This window comes from Canis lupus, chromosome 13, assembly GCF_011100685.1.
Source record: "Canis lupus familiaris isolate Mischka breed German Shepherd chromosome 13, alternate assembly UU_Cfam_GSD_1.0, whole genome shotgun sequence".
Taxonomy (NCBI): Eukaryota; Metazoa; Chordata; class Mammalia; order Carnivora; family Canidae; genus Canis; species Canis lupus.
The window spans coordinates 5,712,232-5,731,278 of NC_049234.1; the positions used below are offsets into that span (position 1 = coordinate 5,712,232).

The following is a 19,047-nucleotide window of genomic DNA, read 5'->3' on the forward strand; positions in this document are numbered from 1 at the left end:
ACTTTCCTCCCCAATTCTTCTGGCTCAGCAGGTAGGTGGGCTCGGCCCCTCTAATCCTGGGCTGTTTCTACAAGATGATCACCCCAAACACTCTGCTGCCCCTGAGGAATTCAGTTAATTACAAGATACCGGGTTGCTCTAGATATCTGGAGCAGGGAGGGGGATAAGGGTAACAGGGTTTTTTTTTCTTTTTTCTTAAATTTTATTTATTTATTTGAGAGAAAGAGAATATGAGAACACAAGTCGTAGAGAGGGAGAAGCTGGATTCCTATCATGCAGGGAGCCCGACACGGGGGTCCACCCCAAGACCCTGGGATCATGACCTGAACCAAAGGCAGCCACTTAACTGACTGGGCCACCAGGTGCCTTGCCTGGGAGCAGTGTTTTAGGTGAAAGCCAAACTAGATTGTCTGACATGCCTGATCTTAGGGCTGGCAGGTAAAAGGGTCTCTCCCTTCCTGTCCTCCAACCCATTCTCCTTTCTCTTCTTTCCTCGGTCAAGTCTTCCTCTCCTCCCTTCTCTTTTCTCTTCTCTCTCATTTATTTCTCTCTCAGCCAATACCCTATGCCTGTTTTGTGAATTCTCACCATTTTAGACAGAAGGAGAAAAAAAGCAAGATCTGCCTTCCAAAAAAAGCCCAGAAGCTTTCAGTGACAATGTCTTGACAAATACATTTATGGGCGTCACTGGGTCCTGGGGATGCAAAGATGTCTAAGCTTTGCCACCTGCCACGGCACGCTCACATCCTGGTGGGGGAGGCCGCCACGTGCTCCTATAGTGACAGCAGAGCAGTGGGAGCTGGGGCACATGTGGGTATGAGACCGCTATGGGGCTCCTCTCAAGCTTTCTCCCGTCATGCCTGCCCTTACCCCAGCATCCCCTTAGAGGCTCCTGGTCCCTCCATTGCCACAGGTTTGCAAAGGAGAGGTCCAGCAGGGAGAGAAATATCACCTCAAAGTTTGCCAGTATTTCTCTCCCACTCTCATATGATTTTAAGTAAGTGTTTTATGCAAAGAAGAAATAAGGGAAATGACCCAAAGTGAGCTAGCTGGATAGGTGGACATTGTAAGTAAAAATAACATGGTTACTGAGCACCTCCTTGTGCATAGCAATTGTCTGCATTAACTTCTCAGGACTGTCTGATAGCAGAGCGGGTCCTCGGTCCATTACTCAACGCTCTCTTGGCAAATTGTTTACTTAGGAGAGGTAAACACGTTTTAAAACATCAGGGTACCATTTAGAATATTGCTCAGCATTTTGAGAGAATTCATTTGTCTCCCGCATTACCCTCTACCAAACCTGTACAAAAATGTTGACTCAATCTTTATGAAGCCCTGACTCCCAATTGCAAAATCCCCAGTTAGATTCCCAGACTAATTTCTTCCCAGACCATATACCCGCTGCTTTTTTATTGCAGGATTTCTCATCACTGAGTCAGTTGATGTGCTTGTTTCTTCAACAGTATTAAAGAGAGAGCATGCCTTTCGCTCTGGGAACTGAAATCTCTCTATTTAATTGTAGGCGAGCCATCTTTTTAATAAGAGAAAAGGAGAGGCAACACAAATGCTTTTGGTTGCTTAGGTATAGGGCCGGGGAAATGATAGATTTGACTTGACGTTTGGAGAGAGGCCCGGATTTGAAGTGTCCAGAGTCTTCGCAGGTACTGGGGTAGATCAGTACCTGGTGCACTTTGTTCTCTAGATGTGGCTGTGTTCTTCTGGAGAAGTCATTTCCTCTTCCTGGCCCCAGGGCTCTGGGGTGCAGCGGTGATAATAACTTACTAAGGACTCCCAGCTGTAAGGTTAATGCTCCATCCCCAACATGCTTAATTTACACTGGGAGTAGTTTATTCATGGGCAAGATCTGGTCCATTAATTCCTGTTTTACCAAATTAGAAAACAAATCCATGGGGAGATGAAATGACTTTCTCAGGTCAGGGAAAGCAAAGCGCTGAATCAGCACGTGCTACTCTTGCAGGTGGCTTGACTGGGGGGGCTCAATGTCATCCTCTGTCCTCTGTGTCAGTCCATTGAGGGCAACTGGTTTGTCCTCTTGCCTTCAAGCAGAAAGGAGCATTTTCCACCCGAGCATCCAGGAGAAATGAGAAAATGTCCTGTTTGAGATGTCTACAGATAGGATTTAAAGCCACCTTCAGCAAATACTGTTCTTACTATCCTTACACTAAGAATAATTCCCCATCTCCAATGTCTAGAAGGTTGACTTAGAACATAATTTAAAAAAAAAAAAAAAAAAAAAAGAACATAATTTAATGCTTCCACCTCTTTGTGACCTTGTGGTCTGTCAGAGTATTTGTCAAGATGGGGAGATACAACCAGGTCTATGTTTCTAAAATCTTCTCCTCTAGTTGAGCTAAAATCATCCTTCATCTTTCTTACATGTCCTACAGTATAGAGACAGGTGTTCCATAAAACTGGGTTATGTGGTCACATTTGCAGGCTAAACTTGAATGGATTTCTTTGACATCTTCAGCAGAAACTTCAACAGTCTCATGAGCATCCCGACTCTGCAAAGAAAGGACAGAGTAGACAAACGTATCTGATACCCTTTCTCTCAAAGGAATCTATATTTCCCACAAACGCACTTTGGAAAAACTCTGCAATAACTTCAAATAAGGCCTCGGCCCTTCTCTTTATCCTGACCATAGCACACAGGAGTTGCCGTAGCTGCAACATGTTGCAGCTCCTGCATGTTTTCAGATCAATGCTATGCCCTGTAGGGCCGGACTGAGAAAGACCAGTGCGGCAGGCAACAATGGCATGAATTTTAAAGATTTTATTCTTCCATTTTAGGAGCAAGGAACTCAAGACATCATCCGTGATTCTCCTTTTAACATATCTCTGTTCGAACCAACCTGCATCCCTGCACCAAAGCTCCTTCTGTCGAAGACCTGGATTCCTCTCAGCATTATTCTTGGGACACTAGTGGTGCTGGGCCTGCTGTCCTCCATCCTGACGCAACTTAAAATCCTGGTGTCGGCCTCCTTCTACCCCAGCGTGCAGGAGAGGCGCATCCGATACCTGCATGGGAAGCTACTGAAGAAAAGATCAAAGCAGGCGGTGGAAGGAGGGAACAGTAAACAGCGTCTCTATTTTACAAAGGCAAGGCCAGGATGCGGGTGTAACCTGTCATGAAAGAGATTTTGAGTTTAAAGGACAAGTGGACTTTGAAAGCACTCTTCAACTTCACGTTAGGGCTTCCGTCCCTAGTAACAGATGGGGCGCTGGGGGGAGAAGATGAACAATGTGCGTGTCTAAGGCTCTTAGCTTCATGATTTTGAATGCTGGTCTGGGTGATTCTACAAGCTATTTTTCAAAACTCTGATTTCAAGTGGGCATGTTCAGCCATAGTAGAGAGGCTTGTGGGAAGACCTGGGGCCTATTAAGAGTTATTTATCACACCAAAGACAAATTAATAAGAGAGGGAACTGTCTATTACAGCCTGGTAAACTTCAAAGAACTTGTTCATTGTCCACCATTAAAATATAAATATGGTGTATATATAGATGATGATGATGATGATGGTTTTATATATTAAAAACATGCATATTTATATGCATTTTTGGTCACATAATAACTTCCTACACATAACATGAATGCTTGTCAAATATTTCATTTAACTAATTAATTAATGAGGGAACAGTAAGAAATTCCAGCCAATTCAAAGAATAATTCAAAGCACACACACATATAAGCCATCAGGAACACCAGAATAAATGAGCTTACTGGATGCAAAGCTGGCTTCTGCCACAAGGTGGATGGGCAAGTAATTGCACTCTATAGAGTGAAAGTTATTTTCATGTCCACGGACAGGAATCATTAGCATTGCTGTTATCAGCTCCCGACAACTCACAGAATCGGGAAAAAGCTCATAAACAATGAAACACTAAGATAACCCACAAGGATAAAGTTTCTGGCCATTTTGAAGTCTTTTGCTTTCTCCTGATGCCAGCAGTCCCACGATGAAAAGCTTATGTCAGAGGCATTTGAAGTGACTCTAATGCTCATTCATCCATCATTTTGTCTCTTCAGATTCACTTCTGGCTTCCTGTACTGAAAATGACTAGGAAGAAGCAGGTGGGCAATGCAGATGAAGACGATCCATGAGAGATTCCAAGGAGCTCCTCAGCCACACCACTGCGGCAGGTCTCCTCGGGTCCTCCAAGGCAGGTCCCTATTCCTGCCCACAGCAGAGAACTGTGTTCTGTGGTCCTTCAGGGGTTTGTTCGCAGGCCAAACCACTTTTCTTCATAAGGCCAAAGGGCTATCAGGTAAATGGCTTTGTCATCTGTCTTCCAAACAAGGCACATGATCTGGACTGCATCACAGTGTAGCAGGAAATTATAACCAGACCCCTGGAGGATGAGTCTCAGCACAGAGTAATATTCAAAGGAAAAAAAAAAAAAAAAACAGAGCAAAAATTGGAAAAAATAAAAATCTCTACTGTAGGCTTACAGGCAAATGCCAAGGAGAATATACACGTATAATGCCAGGAAAATATCCTTAAACTCTTCTGTCCCTTCTCTGCCCTTTTAAATATCTTTCATAGCTATTCTCTACCCCCAGAACTGTTTCTCCCTTCCCTGTGTCCTTATTCAAACACGAAAGACATTTCTGGAAATCTGTATCTAGCAGCTCCTAATTTCTCTTCACCACTACCTCAGCTCCTACCCTCTTCTTTCCCGGACCACTTTTGTTTTTATTTCTTCTACTAAATCCTCTACCTGGTATTTATGACAAGGCTGCCTAGGGATCACATGTATCCAAACCACAGGAAATGCTTGTTAAAGTGACCATCCTGGGCCGCTTTCTACCATGCTCAGTGTAGACTACATAGTCTAGGGGCCTATTTCCCTTAAACTCCAAATACCCAGGAGGGAGAAAAACCTCTTCAAATATTGATTCCATTATCTTGAAAGCCCCTGAATGAAACAGAAATAGAATCGTTAAGTTTTTCTAATATTTTAACTTTGCATTTTGAAAACTTTTTAGACTTACAAAAAAGTTGCAGAATAGTACAAAGTTCCATTTACCCTTCATCCATCAACCCTAAGAACCAGCTAAACAACCTTGAAAAATGCATAATGTACAGAGCTTATTGAATTCATGCCAGTTGTTCTACTAATACTCTTTTTCTGGTCCTTGAGTCAATCCAGGCTCCCACAATGCATTTAGTTTCTCCCCCTCCTTCAGTTGAGGACTATTCTTCAGTCTCTCTTTTTCTTTAATGTTGACACTTTTGAAAAGTATGGTCAGTAATTTTGTAAAATGTTCTTCGATTTGAGTTTGCCTGATGTTTCCTTGTATAGTTCCTCCAGATGATGTATTTTTGGCAAGAATACTACAGACGGCATGATATAATCTTCTCAGTGTTCCCTTATACCAGGGGTCATGTGGTGTGGATGTCTCATTACTGATGAGATTACCTTTCATCATTTAGTTAAGATGGGGTCTGCCAGAGTTTTCCATGGTAAAGTTACTGCTTTTCCCTTTGTAATTACTGAGTACATTGTGGGGAAATATTTAGGTGATGCAAATATCCTGTTTTTCATATATTGTTAGTATCTGTCAACGCAGAACTAGGGTGTGGCCAAATAGTTATTTCCTTTTTTTTTTAATTTCATTTATTTATTCATGAGAGAGGCAGAGACATAGGCAGAGGGAGAAGCAGGCTCCCTGTGAGAAGCCCGGTACAGGACTCGATCCCAGGACCCCAGGATCATGGCCTGAGCCAAAAGGCAGATGCTCAACCATTGAGCGACCCAGGTGCCCCCAAATAGTGATTTTCTACTTCCATAATATCATCTGCATTTCTTCATTAGAATTTTACACTGTCTCCAGAAAGAAACATTGCCCCAAAGACCAAACTTTGTTTCAGGCACGAGAGGAGGCATTTTACATATATGATCTCCTTTAGGTTTCACAACAATTCTGTGAGGTAGGCATTATTTCCTCTTAAAGATTGGAGGGCTCACCCTCAGAGACTCTGACTCAGCTGGCTGGGGCTGAGGCCTTCGCACTGGCTTGTTGAAAGCTCCCAGGTGATTTTAATGAGCAGCCAGGATTGAGAACCACAAGTCTAGGAAGTTTTACAGATTTGCAGGTCTTTCAGTTCAGGTATTTAACTGTGAAATTTCTCTAACAGAGGAACCTCCATTAAAAATGTGTCTGAAAAAAAAATGCGTCTGATTCAGCATTTCCCAAAGTGTGTTCCTCAGACCATACCAGTCTCTCAATTGTTCCATAAAAAGAGTTACATGAGTTAGTAAATCCATACCATCTACCTTCTAACTTTGAAGATTCATACAGCATGTTGGCACAATTCAAAAACTTGCAAAACCCTATAATAAAGAAAGCTCTTTAAATCTTATTTCACCTCAAATCATTAAACCATGGAATGATTTTATCTGCAATAATTATTAGCATCATCTAGGGCCAGTTCTGCAGTCCATACTCCGGCAAATGCTGATGTAATTGGCATGACTCCAACCAAAAAAGGATTTGAGAAGATGAAGATGCATTTGTAGTTTTGGTTGATTTAATTCAAATCATTCTAATGATTTCATACTTTGTTGTGTTTTCTAAATAAACACATGTATATATATTAATAAATGGATACAATGCGTGAATGTTTGTATTCATTTTGCATTTATCCCTCCTACAGAGAAGGGATCTGGTGCATATTAACAGAGGCAAAGAATGAACTGCCAAATTTTTAGAAGGAATTGGATCCTTTTGTGCTTCTAAATTCTGTTAATTAACTAACCTACTTATCTACCTAACAGCATCAAACCAACAACTAGAATGAACTCTTAGGCCACGTAGAAGGTACTGGTGATGTCCAGACAGTTCACCTTGGTCTCTGCCTTTGGGATGCTTTCAGTCTAGTTGGGAAGACAGACATGTGCTTAGATAATAAATAACAATATACATTAGGGGGGATCCCTGGGTGGCGCAGCAGTTTGGCGCCTGCCTTTGGCCCGGGGCGCGATCCTGGAGACCTGGGATCGAATCCCACATCGGGCTCCTGCATGGAGCCTGCTTCTCCCTCTGCCTGTGTCTCTGCCTCTCTGTCTCTCTCTGTGTGACTATCATGAATAAATAAATAAAATCTTTTAAAAAAATTAAATTAAAAAAAAAAAACAATATACATTAGGTTTTGGTAAGTGCCAAGGGCACTGTGGCCAGGATCTCTGCCCTGGCCTATTATGAATGCCTAGTTTACCCCTTGAAGTAAATGGGTCTTAATTCCCTGAAATCAAAATCACTTTTCTGAAGCAGCATAACCTCTGTTGTTTCCAATGCACTGTGACTTTGCTTTGAACAGTTCATGAGACTTCTGGAGAGTGTCTTGTCTCTCTGTTAGGCACGTTTGCCCTTCCTTTGAAGTGCTTGTCCCTACTGTAAGGGCAGCCTGGCAAGGAGGTGCTGTCACAAAATGCAATTTGATCCTGAAAACAAGATTTAGACTTGCTCATTAAGGCCGGTCTAACTGGGATATAAAATGCTTATTTAATTACAGCTTATCTACTTTAGATTTAAATGAACAGTTAGTTAAATTTCTTGAGACATCTATTGTGAAATGTGCTCTGTTTATCTCTGGAGGTGGAAAGATACCGCCCAAGGTAATTTAATAGTGCTTCCTTTTTCACCTCTAATTTTAATGGCTTATAAAAGATATTACATTATTGCTGTCTCACCTCACGAATCCCAGCTTGGTGCCATATTTGTTACAATATTTTGAGTGTCATTCCGATGTCCTCATTGGCTTCACATCTGTTATCTTTTGATGCTGAGATGCACTAATTCTCAACACTTTTACAGTAATAGATCTCATTTACTGTTCTTCTCGGCATGTTAAACATTGTGTTTCCTCTTTCTATTTGATATCTGCTGCTTTCTTGATGAGGACCTCATCAATACTATTTATAATATGGGATACATTATCTTCACACATCATATATTTTTGTCTTAATTCACCTAAGAGAAAGAAACAAACGCATCTCATCCTATGAAAGTGAAAACTAGCTTTCTCACCCAAAGTCATTCATAGTGAAAACACCATTAAGGTCAATTATTTTAGTTAACTTATACTATGGAAGAAAGAGGAACTCGTTAAGAAAACAGCTGTGGGCTGAACTTGGTTATGTATATATACTTAAAAGCCTGTTTTATTAGGTTAATATAACCCCCACACAGCAGGGAGGAAAGATTTAAATTAACGGGTGGCTGAGACCCACAAACTTTCAGGGTTCAAAGTCTTTTTTGGTTTTAATCCCTAACGGTTGCAGTGACATTTCTAAAAGCAGAAAAGGAAAGAAAGATGAATAACAGGGTACTGGGGATATTAGCCTTTTATCATCTAAATTCTGGGTGTCTATAAACCTCACTTTTATAATCAAAAAACAGGAAATCAGAGTTGGATTTGTCATTTGAGAAATTTTAGGCAAATGCAAATGGAAAGTGCAAAAGGCAATGATAGAAATAAAAGTAAAACCAGCCAAGTCACTATGACAAAGGCAGAAAGTGTTTGCACTACTTTCCTGGATACTGAGGCATGTAAGGTCCCCCTCCCCCAGCCTTACTCAGCAAAGAGGAGGAACAATGTACCCACTGCCCACAGCATGGGGCTCAGGAAGGGGATGGGTTAGAGGACACAAGACACAAGAGGAAGGTTAGAGGTTAGAGGAAGACCAAGAGGAATTGTGACAAAGATACAGACTGTCCATCTGATCATTACCCAGAGCAGAGGTTCCCAAAGCTGGCTGGTCATCAGAATTGCCTCCAGAGGTTAAAGAAAAAGAAAAATTACAGGTTCTCAAACCTGAATTCAGATACACTGACTGGAGATTTGGGGGAGGGTCCTGGGAGTCTGTATTCTTTTTTTTTTTTTTTGAGTATATAAATTAATTTTTTATTGGTGTTCAATTTACCAACATGCAGAACAACACCCAGTGCTCATCCCATCAAGTGTCCCCCTCAGTGCCCGTCAGAGTCTGTATTCTAAGGGACTTCGTGGAGTGAAGCGGGGGTTTAGATGATTTGGCAAATTTGTGAACCACTGCTTTAGAGAACTATGGCAAGCTTTGGAGAGGATGGGTTACTGATTAAATAAAAACATGTCTACATGGTATCGATGTGATTGGTGGTGTGGGCATACACTTGGAACTTCCATTCTACTGGTTACTGAACGAGCTATTAATCCATCAGGATTTTTCAATAATCCAAAATGTGAATTGTCAAAAATTACTTTGTTTTCACCTTCTGCAGCCCAACTCTCTATCCAAACAAAAACAAAACTGATGATGTGTCATAAACTCGATCATCGTAACTAGTCATTAACTACCAAACATAGTTTGGTACCCAATACTATGTCTTAATTAAACTCTCTCAAGTTAGGGGATACTATATCACATTTTTAAAAAATGAAAGTAACCTCAACTATGACAGTCATGGTACAGAAGAAAGAACAGATTTGGGGCCCCTGGGTGGCTCAGTGGGTTAAGCGGCTGCCTTTAGCTCAGGTCATGATTCCAGGGTCCTGGGATCAAGACCTACATCGGGCTCCCTATTCTGTGGGGAGGTGGCTTCTTCCTTCCCTCTGCTGCTGCTCCCCCTGCATTTGTGCTCTCTCTCTAATAAATAAATAAAAAATTTTTTAAAAAGAAAACATTTTTAGAATGCAGAAGGCAGGATTCAAATCCTAGTTCCGCTAATTATTAGTGACATCAATTTAAGTGACTTAACTCTTAGCTCTCTGAGCCTCAATGTTTTTATTTATAAAATGGGGCTTAACATAGTAATCAATAGCATCTTTCTGAGAAATAAATGAAATGACATATATAATCTCCCCAAATTAGATAAATGTTAGCACTTTCTTCTTTCTCCTTTCCCATTGCTCCTTGCTCAATCTCACCTTTTACAATGTTTGACAGTAAGGTCTGATACAAAAAGCATAAAACAAACCCAAACAAACAACAACAAAAAAGAGTTTCAACCAGACTTGGTCCACAACAGGGATTGGCAAACTCTTTTTTTTTTTTTTCTTTTTTTCTGGTTCTTTAAGATATTTATTTATTTACTCATGAGAGACACACAGAGAGACAAACTCTTTTTTGTGAAGGGACAGATAATAAATATGTCAGGCTTTGCCGCATAGGGGTCTCTGTTGCAACCCCTCTCCCCTCTGCCGGGGTAGTGAGAAAGCAATCACAGACAAAGAGTGAATGTGTGAGTATGACCGTGTTTCCATAAACATTATTGCAAAACCAAGTGGCAGGCTGGATTTGCCTGCCTGATAATGCAGGAAGGCTTTTTAGAAGTGCACAGGTTGATGGTTGATGTTGGAAGTGATGCAATGGGGCAAAGTCGGAAAACACAAATGGGTTCAAAATCCCTCTTACCACCCACTAGCTAGATGACTTTGCAAAATTCACTGCACCTTTCTGAGCTGAATTTTCTCATGTGTAAAGAGGAAGGAGCTGGGCTACAGAATCTCTGAGGAAGCTGCCATCCCTTAGTCTCTGATTCTTTGAGAGACCACAGTCTCCTGGAGAGAATCACCAACACGCCGTCACCTGAATTTCAAATTTCAAATACTGAAGTATTTGTGTGTCCTTTCATGGTTGATCAGTGAATCATAAAGAACAACAGAAGCGCTCAGGTCCTAAGTATGATTTATTTGATGAAAAAGGGAAAAGATAGCATTTGGTCAAAATAAACGTTATTTTCTCCACAGACACAAGCCATCAGAACAGTTATTAAATTCTAAATGTCATACGTAATTTCACACGGTTTAAAGTCAGGCTACGATGTCAGTGGCTGAAGACATGAAAATTGAAAGCCTTGTTTTTTCTTTTTTTTTTTGAAAGCCTTGTTTTTTCAAAGCGAGCAAGGTGCTCACTCTAACTGTGATATATTAATTAGGGAGTGAAAGAAATCGATCAAAACTGTTTTCCCAAAAGGAAAGCATCATGGAGGTACGTTTGTACTAAACACGGGTGCTGTGTCTTGCAAGTGCAAATGCTAATACACACAAGAAAATAAATAAGACATCATTTTAAAACAGGAGGCTGACAAAGAAAAAGTGTTGAATTAGAAATTAGTACTGTCTTCCAATTCTGTCTCTCCTACTACCTGGCTTAGCCAGGCACTTCCCTCTCTTGACATGACTCAGTCCTTCATAGAAAACATTAGAATAGCTATTATTTAATAATAGGTACCTACCTTAGTAGGTACCGGATACTGTTTTCAGTGTGTTACTCCCGTTAATCCTCACCAAAATCTCATGAGGGACATTCTAATGGTATTGCTGGTGTAAAGTTGAAGAAACTGAGGCACAGAGAGACTAAGTTACTTGGTTCCAGAAGCAATATTTGGAAATAGCTACTCTCTAAAGTGCTGCCTCCCAAAGCATGGCTTTCCTGGGTCCTTTCCCAGCTTAGAGACCTGGACCCACTCGTCACTCCCTTCCACCCCCCCCCCCCCCCCCCCCCCCGCCAGGCTTTTGACCTCCCTCCCATCGGATCCCCAGCCTGTTTCCTCACCATACTCCTCATTCTCCCTCTGCCTGAGCCCTTCCTTTATTAAAAAGCCTTTTTTCCCTGGCCCCCTGAAAGAGTCACCCCTTTCCCCTTCAGAGCTGTGCCCTCCTGGATCTACTCTCCCCATTCCCTTCCCTGGTTTTCTCTTGCCTTTGAGACCCTACTGGAGTCTTGCCTCTCAGGGAGTGAGCACATCATGTGAGTGGGGCCAGGACCCAGCTCGGTCACAGACTCTGTGTGGAAACTGGAAAACATCATTTGAACAAGGCTTTTTTTTTTTTTTAAGATTTTATTTATTTATCATGAGAGACACAGAGAGAGGCAGAGACATAGGCCGAGAGAGAAGCAGACTCCCTGCAGGAAGCTCAGTGTGGGACTGGGTGGCTCACTTGAGCATCTGCCTTTGGCTTAGGTAATGATTCTGGGGTCCTGGGATTGAGTTGCACATTGGGATCCCTGCTAGTGGGCAGCCTGCTTCTCCCTCTCCTCCCTGCTTGTGCTCTCTCTTGCTACCTTTCTTTCTCAAATGAATACATAAAATCTTGAAAAAAAAAAAAGAGCTCATTTAAAAGGAAGCTTTATAACATCACTGCAAATGGAAAAACAGGATTGCCTTCCATAAATATAAAGTAGCATACAGGCACACAACACATATCATACATACGTTATTTGTCATAGACACAGATTATACACATATACATTATACACCAGTATAAACATTTTATATATACATATAAAAACTATACATACTACACAGATACACCTACGCACTAAAAACAAAACAACATTATTGCAGCATTACTCTGGTGAGGTATTTGCCTGCCAAAGCCAGCAGCCTACTTTGTGTGCTAAACAGCTTGCAGAACCCATGCTAGGGTCATCCCACTGAGGGGTGAGCGACTGGGCATTTATACGCCAACAACCGCCAATTGCTGGTTGGGATGGCTGCTGTTTGGGTGGTTTTCATTCCTTGGCACTTTGGTTTTCCTTGGTTATAAAAAAAAGCCCCCAGGCAAAGGGATGCAGAAATGGGCGTTGGTGGTCAGCTGGAGCGCACTGAAGTGATGGGGGTTGGGGGTTGGGCGTTGGAGCGGGGGTGGGAAGGTGGTGGCCAACACCTGCAGCAGCTCCATCTGCTGGGAAGGGGCTGTGTTCCACGGTCACCCAGCTCTCCGCCAACACCGAAGCCCTGTCATTGTCACGATGTGGCTCCTGCCTCTAAAGCACTGAGAACTCTTTGCTCTCATTCCTGAGTCCTTTTCTCCAACAGAATGCCTATTCCTGGTATAGGGGTTTTCATGCGACTAGGAAATAATTTTGCTGAAAAAAAATCAGTGTAATTCTCCATGATATGTACTAGAAAACAGTTGTTACCATGAATACAAACCAGTCATGGGATCACTAATTCAGCTTCAATAAGTAAATAATTTCCCTTGAATGTCTGTATCATTCAACCATGAAATTCTAGACAACTTCCAGAAAGCAGTGGCCCAGAACACCCCCATCTCACTCAGAGTACTATTTATAAGAATGCCCTGTGTGCAGTCATCTTTACAGATTTTTTTCCCCTTCTCCAATGTTCTTTAGCCTATGTAGATGGCATTTATGCAATTCAGAGAAAGGCACCGCAACAGGATTAGTCAGCAGCAAGCCCTCTGACGCAGCTTCTGTGATCTAGTTAAAAATAGGAAAGAGGATGTTTTGCATAAGTCATCACCATTGTGGAGGATCAGAGAACTGTCCACTTTTTTTGGTTTCTACATCCTGTTACTTTATCTAAAAATAGATGAAAACTCTGTCCCCTAGATTTGTGGATAAGACCTTTGCTTCTGTGACCTAGGCTCCCTGGTCTTTCTTATCTCCAGGCTCCTTTGCTGGAGCCTTCACCCTCTGCCATTTCTGATCCTGCCTGTCAGGCTCAGGCTCAGGACCTCTGTCCTTCTTCCCTACCCCGTCCCCGAGGTTGCAAACTCCAGGGCCCACAGGGGCCAGGCTGGGGCCATCAGCTGTGCCAGATGGGTGGTAGGCCGGCAAGGCCTGGCCCACTGGGAAGGAAGGAGCTCTTTCTCTGTGTCTTAGCCCAACGAAATTTTCCCAGAGCAGCCAGAAACCCAGAGTTTTATGGAAAATCACCTAATCTTTAAATGTTAGAAATGAATTTAAATATTACATTAAAAAAATAGAGTAAAGGTCGAACTATGAGTTTGCCTTGTGTAACCTCGGTTGTTTTTTTTTAAAGACTTTATTTATTCGTAGAGATGCGGGGGTGGGGGAGGCAGAGAGAGAAGCAGGCTCCATGCAGGGAGCCCGACGTGGGACTCGATCCAGGGTCTCCAGGATCACGCCCTGGGCTGCAGACGGCGCTAAACCGCTGCGCCACTGGGGCTGCCCAACCTCAGTTTTATATATTCTCCTTTGTGTGTTGCCAGTTGGAAAGTACAGTTCTACAAAATCTGCATTCATAGGTCTACACCCTCCCACTTTCTCCAGTTCTTGATCTCTATTTTGGACTATGAGAGGAGTCCCAGATTCTGATTTGGGCCCTCCCCTTTGCTAGCCCCAGAAATTTGGTTGAAGTATTCTCATCCCAGAAACAAACTGGGCAAATTCCCATTTATCCTTGGAGGAGTTGAACATGGGAGGCAGGACAAACTTTCAGAGATTCAAACCCCTCCCCTCTCCCTAGTTTTCTAGTTGATGAATGCATTATTTCCTAGGGCCATTGTAACAAATGATCACAAACGGAGTGCCTTAAAACAACAGAGATTTACACTCTCACAGCTATAAACTGAATAAAGTCTTGAAGGAAGACTCCTTCCTTGTCTTTTCTGGGTGGTTGCTGGCAATCCTCTGCATTCCTTGGTTCATGGCAGCATAACTCCAGTTTCTCCTGTCTTCACACTGACAGTCTTCTGTGACCAATGTTCTCTCTTATTATAAGAACAGCGGTCGTTGGGCTAGGGCCCACCATAATCCAGTATGATCTCATTTTAATTTGATTATATCTTCAGAGACTCTATTTCCAAATAAGGTCACATTTGGGGTCGTGGGGATTAAGACTGGAACGTATTTTTGAAGGGGACACAGCCCAACCCAGTACAGCAAAGACTGTCTACAAGAATTACCCCACGTACAGTATACAGAATCACCTCCTTAGAAAATATTTTTCATAAATTGGTCACAGCACAACTGCACAGTTAGGATGAACTTTGCATATCCCTTGGCGTACTTTATCTCTAAATGCAGGCATGAAAAGAGCAGGAGAAATCAAAACTGGATTTTTGATGCACAGAGGAAGGTTGTTCTAAGGAAATTGGGATTATACCTTAGTCACCATAAATGGTCTGCGTAGAGTCTCACTGAGCTTTGAGGAAAGGATCTAAATGGAAGACTTTTGCAATACACGTTGTTGAGCCAGGAGAGTCCTTATAAGTGGGAGATCCCAGATGTGGGACTCGATTTGGCGCTTTCTGGAAGGCAAGGAAAGGTGGTGAAGGGCCCCAAATGAGGAAGAGAACTAGCTGCCAGACCAAGGACAAGCCGATGCATGCTGGCTGCAAGTGGTGATTTGTGGTGGACAGTTCTGACAGCAGATGTGAAAATCCACATCAAAAAGAAAAGATACGGTGACCCCGAACTGGTATTAGTGGGTGCCACCTGAGTGCTTCTTAAGTCTTCCTCATTTACAGCTGAGAAAGAGACTCTAGTCAAGACACTCTGTGAATGGAGCAAGATGGATTCTAAGAATGGGTCAGATAGATCCTTCTTCATTAAATCAGAAGATTTAATGCAAACCACATCAGAAGCCTTAAAAACAGAAATGAGTGGGTCTAATAAAAATGACAAGGTAAAATAAAATTAAGCGTGCACTGTGACTCTTGCTCCTCTCTCTTCTCGAGTTGGTGCTCACATTCCTCAGTATCGAGGGTGCGACCGCGGGCGCCGTGATCACAGCAGTGACCAGCAGGGGGAGAGTCCCCAGATGTAGGTGAAAATTTGAAAGTCAGACATTATTTTGGGAGCCAAATGCTTCTCCTGGAGACTCTTTCCAGGGCTGGCATACATTATGTGTGGAGGAGACGGTTTTGAAGAGTCAATGACAAGAAAACTTATCTTTTGGCAAGGAAGTTGTGGAGAAATTTTTTACTTCTGGTTGAAAAAAAATCATGCCATAATGTGTTTAAGTACATTTTTAAAGTTAATTCTGAGAAGACAATGTTCCCTTAATGAAAGCCATTCTGTATCATGACAGGACGTAAACACGGCGGGGAACTGAATAAGGTACGGCGATGGCTGCTAACTAGAGACGGTTGGATATGGCGTGTTGAAGAAGCAAGTTGCCATGGAAACCAGCCACTAAGTGGACCGCGACCATCTTAAATGCAAACAACTTAGAGAGAGAAGAGAAGGAGGATGGAGGCATGCCGGTGGCCAAGAGTTCTCAGGAGAGACAGTGAGGGTAGTCCTGGCATTGGCTACACGGCATTAGAAAGAAAGCCAAAGGCTGTCCAAGGCCACCAAAAGGCGGAAAAGAATTCCAAGCTTGTTGGGTATCCTGAATTGGCCTTTATTCATTTGCCATTCATCAGTTGGTCCGTTCCAAAGAACACTGGCTGAGGGCCTCTGGAGGCCGGCACTGTGCGAGGCAGGAAGGCTACAGAGAGGAAGGAGATGTCCCAGCTCTCAAGGATCCTGCTGTCCCTCACTGCTCGCTGGAGGAGCAAGACCTAAACACAGTTGTCTTCTCTCTCCTAGGAATCAAGCCTCCCGTGGGCCGTAGCTCTGATCCTGTTCCCTAGGGTGCCTGCCAGGTTTCCAGCCTGCTGAGTGGCCTCCTTGCCCCCCTGCCTAGGATTCCAGCGCCTCTAGAACTGATCTTGGCCTCCCCTGCATCCCTGTGGCAGGTCCTTTCACCTGCCGTCAGCTTCCTCTGCCCAGACATCGGTCGCTCGCTCTGACCTTCTCCCAAGACCTCTTGCTGGGCTTTCTCAGAACCTGCCTGGACTGTCCAACTCTTTTCACCTCCCAGACCTCCCAGGCCTGTGTGTCTTCGTCACAGGTCCCACGGCATAATCATCGCCCCGGCGCCGCAAACTTATTCCTGGCTCTGGCTTTTGCCTGGGACCCTCAGTTTGGATGCTACAGTGACTCACGGATTCATAAGCTCATATCATAAGCTGTTACCCCAACCCCATTCCCAAGCATGTCAGGGAACAAAACCTCCAGCTTCCCCCAGTGGGACCCAGCAGCACCTCCTCCTCCAGCTCCACTGCTAAACTTCCCATTCAGTTTCTCCATTTCTTGGCACCATCTCCCCCAAAGGTGCCCTTTCATGACTCCTGTGATCTCACCAATCTATTTGTAAATCTCCATGGCCTTTACAATCTCCCTCTGAATCATTTTTAACCACAAATCAACTTCCCAGAGTGACTTGCCTTTTGAGCAGGGCGCTATTATAGTCACATTCTACTCATCACATGCAGATAGCTTCACTGTTCATAAGGTTCCGTTCCTGAGGTTCTCCTGACAACGCAGGGAAGTAAGCGGGGCGGGCATTGTTATCACTTCCATTTCGTGGATCTAGAAACTGAGGTTCAGAGAAGTTCTGCACCTTTCCCCAGACGGCACACGACCAGGGCTGAAGGGGGGCTCCTCACTTGGAGGCCTGGCTCCCAGCCCCCGGGCCTGTGTGCTTTGGTGCAGGAGGCCCTGCCCACGTGGTGCCTGAGCACTCTTCTAAGGGTGCCTCCTTCTGTCTTAAGCCAGTGTCCTCCAAAGACTCTGAATAAACAGAAGCAGCGACTTGTGCCTTCATTTCCCTTTTCCTTTTAGATTTGGTGGCATGATTGTAGATTCTAGAAGCCTACAACTAAGATCCAGGAAGCTCCATTTTTTTCTTTGTTGCCTACAAAAAGAAGGAAGAAAGGAAAAGACCCAACCCAAATCCAAATCTACAGCAAGAAAACCCCTTTTTCTGGAAACGCCGCCGGCCCTGCGTGCCAAGTGGCCCAGTGGTTCCCGGACTCCCAGCCTTACTCCTCCGGGGCCCCCCGAGGCCGCGTCCCCCTCTTCCCCTCCGGCTTCGAGCTCGAGCTCCCGCACACCCTGCAGACCACGCAATACTGATGGGGGGACTGGCGGGGGGGAGGGGCGTGATATTTTAGAAAACCAGCAAGCCTTCTTGTTACTAGAATTTCCAAGAGAAGATTTACTGCGAGATTGGCCGTGGGGTGTAAAGCAACTCAGGGTATTGGAAACTCCTTAAGAAGAGAAGGGGGCGCGGAATCGGGGAGTAAATGAGTCCCAACCCCCGGAGAGTCTGCTGGGGTCTGGGGAGCCGTGGTGGGGGGTGGAGGACGGAGTGGGGTGGGGGTAGGAGATAGAGCAGGGGTGGGGGGTGGGGGGTGCGGGGTGCGGGGACGGGGCGGGGCGTCGCTCCCCTCGGGGCCGCACCCACCGGGACCCCGTCGCACCGCGCGAGCCTGGCGGGGGCGGTCGCCCGTTGGATCTGCGGCCCAGAGAGGCTCAGTGATCGGCCCCAAGTGGCGCAGCTGGGAAGGGGCCCAGGGGCTAGGGCACAGGCCCCGACCGCCGTCTCCGCCTCTCCAGCCTGCTCGGAGCAGCTGTCCCCGCGGGGCTCCCGGCCCCGGTCCCGCCCCGCCCCGGCCCCGCCCAGCCCCGCCCCCCCCGCCCCCCCCCGCCCCGGCCCCCCCCCCGCCCCCGCCCCGGCCCAGCCCCTGTCCCGCCCCCCACCGCAGCCCAGCCCCCGGCCCGGCCCGCCCCACCCCAGCCCCACCCCGCCCCCGACCCGCCCCGACCCCGCCCTGCCCCAGCCCCGCCCGACCCCCGACCCCCAGCCCCCGCCCCCGGCCCGGCCCCGCCCCGCCCCCCGCCCAGCCCCCGCCCCAGCCCGCCCCGACCCCGCCCCGGCCCCGGCCCAGCCCCGCCCCCGCCCAGCCCCCGCCCCACCCCAGCCCCGCCCCGGCCCCGCCCGGCCCCGACCCCGCCCCACCCCAGCCCCAGCCCCGGCCCGGCCTTGCCCCACCCCAGCCCCACCCGCCCCCGACCCGCCCCGCCCCCGCCCTGCCCCGGCCCCGCCCCAGCCCCGCCCCTGTCCCGCCCCCGCCCCCACCGCGGCGGCCCAGCCGGCTCCGAGCGCAGCGCGAGTTCCTGCTGAAGGAACAGGGGAGTTTGTCGGGGAGAACGCTCGTCCCCCTGCGGCCTAAGAAGCTGCTCGCATCGCCAGCTCTGCTTTTAATGATGTTTTCCGCGTGGCTAATGCCGAGTCCTCCTCTCGGCGACTTTCCAACCACCCAGACTCCCGAGTCTGTCACTTACACTCATCAACTCACTGGTGGCTCAGCGGTTGAGCGTCTGCTTTCGGCCCAGGTGGTGAGCCCGGGGTGCAGGATGGAGCCCCAAGCCCCGCACTGGGCCCCCCCGCAGGGAGCCTGCTTCTCCCTTGGCCTGTGTTGTGTCTCTCGTG

At 45.7% G+C, this 19,047-nt stretch overlaps 1 protein-coding gene and 1 long non-coding RNA gene across 4 annotated transcripts in view; one reads left to right on the forward strand and one right to left on the reverse strand.

The window, feature by feature from the left end:
• Positions 1–17,664, forward strand: part of DCSTAMP (dendrocyte expressed seven transmembrane protein) — a 30,276-nt gene extending 12,612 nt beyond the window's left edge. The window contains exons 3-5 of one of the 2 annotated variants that reach the window (XR_005368484.1): positions 2,812–3,120; positions 4,051–4,289; positions 15,814–17,664. Coding sequence is in view for 1 of the 2 variants with exons in the window: in XM_038555312.1 (XP_038411240.1) it covers positions 2,812–3,120; positions 4,051–4,125 (384 nt within the window). In the remaining variant the exon portion in view is untranslated. Of the gene's footprint in view, positions 1–2,811; positions 3,121–4,050; positions 7,012–15,813 lie in introns of those variants that run through there. The other variant, XM_038555312.1, reaches the window with a different exon arrangement.
• LOC119864904 lies at positions 249–11,349 on the reverse strand. 2 transcript variants are annotated; one of them, XR_005368485.1, is made up of 4 exons: positions 11,245–11,349; positions 7,719–7,998; positions 2,874–3,051; positions 249–2,525 (listed from the first exon to the last, which is right to left on the reverse strand). It is a non-coding gene; the product is annotated as an uncharacterized LOC119864904 (long non-coding RNA). The 2 variants fall into 2 exon arrangements; XR_005368486.1 differs by having other exon boundaries at positions 2,874–3,054.
• Positions 17,665–19,047: the final 1,383 nt, after the last annotated feature.